A 6,554-nucleotide genomic window follows, 5' to 3' on the forward strand; every position below is an offset into this window, starting at 1 on the left:
CATTTATGGCCCTTTCTTCATAACCCCCCCCCCCCATAAGCCTAATGCTCTACTCCCCCAGTCTCGTCCATGACTAAGCCCATTATTGGATGAAACATGTCAGAGTGAAGAGTATCTGCGACAGGAAGATGTGTACCTGTGTGCTGTAATACATTTTTCAAGGAAGCTTTGGGTGTGCAACCGGACTTCTTTCTGTGAGTAACTGCTGATGGTGGGGCAAGACGGGCTCTGCTGGTGTGCACCCACAATTCTCTCCAGTGCTGCTGTGAAGGAGCGGTGATACTGGGCTATGGAAGGTAGCTATAGACTAGATTTGCCTAGGGGTGTACAGTTTAACAATTACGGAGGTTTAGGCAAGTAACAGTAGACCGATACCTGCAGTTTATGCTCTACGGCCTCATGCACCCATGTGTATGAGGTCTAACAGAGTTTCCAAGTTTTTATGTGTTTTGAACTGATATGACTCTTTTGGATGTTATTAGATGTACAGGGGCAGACAAAGCATTTGTGGTGTCATTGCAGCTACACAAGGGCCCTCTGGGACTTAGGGGCCATTACTAATAGATGTGGTTTGAGCAGGACTCCTTCCTGTTGTTGCATAGACCTGGACACTGCCCTCTTCTAGGGCAGGTTAGAAGTTGGGGCATTCTTCATGATGCCTTCTGGTTTGTGATATCTAAGTGGTGTTTGGCAAAGAACATCTCCATCACTCCCCGCCTGACCAGCATCGAGACATGCAGAGTTCTTTACCTTTAACATAATTTAGATTGTCCGACCGCAGCTCTGTATTATGAACCATTAGATAGCTTGGAGTATCACGAAGGCTGCTTTTCCCCTATATCTCTATCTATCTATCTATCTATCTATCTATCTATCTATCTATCTATCTATCTATCTATCAAACAAGGAGCCCTTTAGTGACTTTCTCCTCCACTGTAGATGTATTAGACCCCTGATGTCTCCCCTGCCTGTGTACCCAGCATTGCAGTCAGGCTTCTGACAGCACTTCCTGTGCCTGATTCCTGAAGCACTTCCTGCTTCAGTAATTACATAGAATATCAGGGAACAGATGTTCCCTGATCTGCTCCCACTTGTAATCCTGACACCATATACCATGGTCCTGGGCTCCCCAGAGGAGTGAGAAGGAGTGCTGCACCGTTACAGGCATGTAAAAGTGATAGGGCAGCTATACAGCCGCTGACCACCTTTACCTGATAACTAAGAGCTGGCTGAAAAGAATGACACCAAGCGGCAGCAGCAGCCTTAAGCTTGTTGAAAAGCCCATGACATTTACAAACGGCATGTCAGCTTCAAGTAGTTAAACTTCTTGCTAGCTAAACATTGATATATAGAGTTGTAGAAGTATTCAAGTGATGCATTCTTTACATAAACAATATTTTCTTTCTTAACAACAGGTACCGAGTTAAAGACAAATCTGATAGAGCTACAGTTGAACAGGTATTCTATTTTCTTTTTAATTTTACCATAAAAATATATTGTTATACACAAACTGTTATTTTCAGAGCTGTGTTTTTGGCACTGGCAGTGGATGCAGCAATATGAGGATACAATATGGCTGGTGAAGTACAAGAAGTATATAGACAAAGTGGAAGAGGTTAAAGTGAACCTGTGCTTTCCCATGCCTGTACACTTTAATATTACTTCTCTAGCAGCACATACACTATATTGGCAAAAGTATTGGGACGCCTGCCATTTCACGCACATGAACTTTAATGGCATCCCAGTCTTCGTCCGTAGGGTTCAATATTGAGTTGGCTCACCCTTTGCCACTATAACAGCTTCAACTCTTCTAGAAAGGCTGTCCACAAGATTTAGGAGTGTGTCTATGGGAATGTTTGACCATTCTTCCAGAAGCGCATTTGTGAGTTCAGGTACTGTTGTTGGACGAGAAGGCTTGGCTCGCAGTCTCCGCTCTAATTCATTCCATAGGTGTTCCATCGGGTTGAGGTCAGGACTCTGTGCAGGCCAGTCAAGTTCCTCCACCCCAAACTTGCTCATCCCATGTCTTTATGGACCTTGCTTTGTACACTGGTGCGCAGTCATGTTGGAGCAGGAAGGGGCCATCCCCAAACTGTTCCCACAAAGTTGGGAGCATGAAATTGTCTAAAATGTCTTGGTATGCTGATGCCTTAAGAGTTCCCTTCACTGGAACTAAGGGACCAAGACCAACCCCTGAAAAACAACCCCACACCATAATTCCCACTCCACCAAACTTTACACTTGGCACAATGCAGTCAGGCAAGTACCGTTCTCCTGGTAACCGCCAAACCCAGACACGTCCATCAGATTGCCAGACAGAGAATCGTGATTCATCACTCCAGAGAACTACACTTCTCTGGAGTCCAGTGGCGGCGTGCTTTACACCACTGCATCTGACGCTTTGCATTGCACTTGGTGATGTAAGGCTTGGATGCAGCTGCTCGGCCATGGAAACCCATTCCATGAAGCTCTCTACGCACTGTTGTTGTGCCAATCTGAAGGCCACACAAAGTTTGGCAGTCGGTAGCTATTGACTCTGCAGACAGTTAGCGACTTCTGTGCACTGTGCGCTTCAGCATGCGCTGACCCCGCTCTGTCGTTTTATGTGGCCTACAACTTCATGGCTGAGTTGCTGTTATTCCCAGTTGCTTTGACTTTGTTATAATACCACTAACAGTTGACCGTGGAATATTTAGTAGCAAGGAAATTTCACGGAACACCTGAATTCAATGATTTGGAGGGGTGTCCCGATACTTTTGGCAATATAGTGTACCTTCCTATTGGCTTCCTGCTCCCTCACGCAATTTAGCTACAAGGCGTAAAGAAAGACTCAAAACTTGGACAAGGCTGAGAACTGCCCCAGTCCTTATGTGACAATGCAGGACAAATCACTAAACATCAGCACTAGGTATTTTATTGGCCTTCTGGCACTTAAATGGAGCAGCAGGGGAGTGAAGGACGCCCACTACCCAGACTGACCTCCACCTATCCAGGCATTTTGATGTTTGCATAACTCCTCCCTAGAACCAGCCCCTAGGGCTGAGGGCTCTTGAGAGGTATACTGAGGCAAGGTGCTGTGATGTTTTCAGGCCCCCCCACCAGCCAATATTTGCCTTCAGTGCATAGAAAAGCACAGAGACCCAGTAATAATATCACTTGGTTAAAAAAAGAAGGAAAAAGTATGCAATGATATGGTGAGGGTTTTATTAAAACAATCATTAGCATGTTGATGGAGGGGAAAAGAGGATTAAACTTTGGCTTTAGGGGCTCGTTTTATGAGTTTGGATGATACGTTACAATAACATTTTTTGCTCACAGTAATCTGATCTGTTTTATAAGGTGCTAGACCCAAGGACACGGATGATTCTCTTTAAGATGCTCACAAGAGGGGTAATATCTGAAATCAATGGCTGCATCAGCACGGGTAAAGAAGTAAGTATACGGCTATGTGGTTTACAAATGTCTTGGCTCAGTCTCTTGTAGGGAGTTTATTTATTTTTAAACATTTATCTGAATGTCACAGAAAATGGGCTTGGAAATGAGTTCTGTGCAGATTTGGAAACATTTGCTGAGATTATTGGGGTTAAAATGATCTGAGCCGATCTGTGTACGGTGTGAGCCCGGGACCAGCATGGTGGCTCTCTGACAAGGGATCAGAGGGATGTTCGGTACACTATCTCCCTCCGGTCCCCCCTCCGCTGTCAGAATGCAAAAGTGTTGTATATTACATCACTTCCGCATTCTTGTGTCACTCTCCAGCTTGAGAAGCTGATGAAGCAGATCTCTGCTTCATCAGCTTCTTCAGGGGGGTCCTAGGTGACATTAGGGGTCTTGGAGACCCCTAATGTCTCCATAAAGAGGACCTGTCTCATCTTTTGCTATCGCATAGGAGGTTTTATTAGCCCCCTATCTGATAGCAATAAAGTTAAGTGGAAAAAAAATTAGTTTCCAAAAAAATAAAAAATTTAAGTCACAAAAAAGAATTGAATTTTTTTTTTTTAAAGTCCCCACCCATTCATACATTCATACATACATACATACATACATGCATGCATGCGAAAATGATGATTGCACCCATTACGCCGCACATGTTACATATCGCCATGAACATCGCAGTGAGAGCAATAATTTTAGGGCCTTCAATCACTGATCACACTAAACTGATGAGAGGTAAAAGCTTTTAAAGCGTCACCTATGGCCAATTTTAGCTGTGGTAGTTTTCTGCGATCTTGCGGGCGCGCACAATTTTTACGCTTGACATGTTTGGTGTCTATTTACCCGACGTGACCCCGCCTTTTTATATTTTAACAAAAAATTGGGGTGATAATAAATGTTTCCTAACATAATGTAAAAAAAACGTTTTTCTCTTCTCAAAATCTTCAGTAATTTTTCCTTAATATAGTAAAAAATAAAACACGCAGTGGTGATTAAATACCACCAAAAGAATGCTCTATCTGTCCCCAAAAAATGGTATAAATTAATTTCAGTACAGAGTTGCATGACGGAATAAATGTCAAAGTACCGCAGCGATAAATACTGAAAAATGGCCTGGCCACGAAGGGGGTCTAAACACCCTGGTCAGCAAGTGGTTAATAGATATTACACTTATGATTTTGCGTTGATTGTAGCTGTATGTATGTACAATTATTTAGTAAAAGAGTTCTTTTTTAAAAAAAATAGTTTTTGCTGACTTTTTTAGGGAAGTTTTAGTGCATAACGAAATACACACATTCTACTAATATCGTACAACATGTGTCCCATTTGTAAATACAAATGGGGTATACATGTATTGATAGTTACCATTCAACAAGGTTTACTGAGGGAAAATGCAAGTTAAGAGGTAAATTCCCAAGCGTGTGACCTTGGGGGTGCAACGATCACCAGACAGCATAATTTTGTTTGTGTGTGTTGATTTTATGGAACATGGGCAATATTGTAAAGGTTTATCTCTCTTTAGGCTAATGTCTACCATGCCAGTACTGCAGATGGACAAAGCAAAGCAATAAAAATTTACAAAACCTCTATCTTGATGTTTAAAGACCGTGATAAATATGTGAGTGGGGAATTCAGGTGAGAACATTCAAAAGTATATGATTATCTTTGCCAGGATGTAACTGCTTTTTATTGCTTTATGATCCATACACCTTACGAATATCGGCCGATTTTCCTAATGTGATCACGTTTTCGTCCGATATTCGTAAGGTTGATGGGCAGTGTACAACCCCAAATACTGTACACTCCATCGACTTTTGACTAACCAGCAGGGTAGAAAACTTCGTTCGATCGTACGATTTTCGCAAGGTTGGTGCCGTTTTCCTATGTCAAAATTCATACGATCTACACTGCACATGCACAGAGGAAAATACGTGCGGTCGATTTACCACAATTCATCCAGGTGCTTTCTTCTAATTACCGCTGATCCAACCTTGCGATAATCGGGGCAGGATGGGGCCACCGTACGAGAATCGTATGACGGTTCGATCATCGGATGAAAAGTGTCGTCTGATGATTGCAAGGTGTATGGGAAGCTTTAGCAGGGCCAGATTTAGGGCTAGGTCGCTTAGAGCACCGCAGCTGCTAGGGGTGGAAATGTGCAGCCTATGATGTGTTGTCCTGCATCCCTGTGTGCTGCAGTTATCCATTTATAGGCTCATATAGAACCTGTTAAAAAAATAACCAGATAATTGCCACCTTCAAATGCAACATTAGTGGGTCCCTGGCATTTCCTAGTAAGCTCTCCCCATCCCTGGAGTGCAGTGCGATCAGTGCACAGTGTCCTACTGGTGTGTGCAGACTGTTTCCCAGGCAGACACCAGCTGCAGACATAGAGTATGGGTCTTTGCAACCCGGCTTGCTGGGCTGAGTTTGTCTGAGGTGTGTCATTTACACTAATAAGTTCCTTACTGAACATGACTGCAACACTTTTATGCACTTGGATGATTGGTAGTAGTAGGTGTAACACCTTTCTTGCAGTATATTGCAGCTACTTAATACATCTGCCCCAGTGTCTAAGGGTCTCTGCTGACAGGCTTTTGCTCAGGTCTGAACTACGTCTGTACTTCTGTCCCCATACAAGTTTATGGGAATAAAAAAGCAGTTTGAATTGGGTGAAATGCAGGCCAGAAGAAGGTCTACTGCTGGTCTGATGCATCTGTCGTTGAATTCTGAATAATCTCAGAAGTCTCAGATTGATGTCAAAACCAAGCTGCATTTGCCCATCAACACAAGCCCATAAAATGAAGCTTACCTTGCCCAACAATTCTAAAGAGCAACAGTGCTGAAGTGCAGGCTCCACAAGTCCTTGTGTTGGTCAATATCATGACCACTGACTCTTCTGCCAAGGCTAGGTTGAAACCAAGGAGGACTGCACAGTGCTTGCTGATGGGAGTATACATCATTCATCTAAATTGTACGCATGCCGTTTCCTCTCGGGGTACCAAGAAAGCAGATGTAAAAATGTAATAACCGTTTCAAGAAAATGTGTGCAAACTATAAGCCAGTTTAGGTTTGAAAGAATTTGCGTTTTTGTTTGCTTTCTTCTGGTCAGTAATAAC

General features: G+C 43.1%; 1 protein-coding gene across 1 annotated transcript in view; it reads left to right on the forward strand.

Moving 5' to 3' along the window:
- The window catches only part of RIOK1 (RIO kinase 1), a 33,360-nt gene that overhangs the window by 6,921 nt on the left and 19,885 nt on the right, over positions 1-6,554 (forward strand). The window contains exons 5-7 of the mRNA XM_018562554.1: positions 1,416-1,458; positions 3,340-3,432; positions 4,958-5,070. Coding sequence (XP_018418056.1) covers positions 1,416-1,458; positions 3,340-3,432; positions 4,958-5,070 — 249 coding nt within the window. The remainder of the gene's footprint in view (positions 1-1,415; positions 1,459-3,339; positions 3,433-4,957; positions 5,071-6,554) is intronic.

The sequence above is a fragment of the Nanorana parkeri genome, unplaced genomic scaffold (assembly GCF_000935625.1).
Source record: "Nanorana parkeri isolate BGI_ZX_2015 unplaced genomic scaffold, ASM93562v1 scaffold584, whole genome shotgun sequence".
NCBI lineage: Eukaryota > Metazoa > Chordata > Amphibia > Anura > Dicroglossidae > Nanorana > Nanorana parkeri.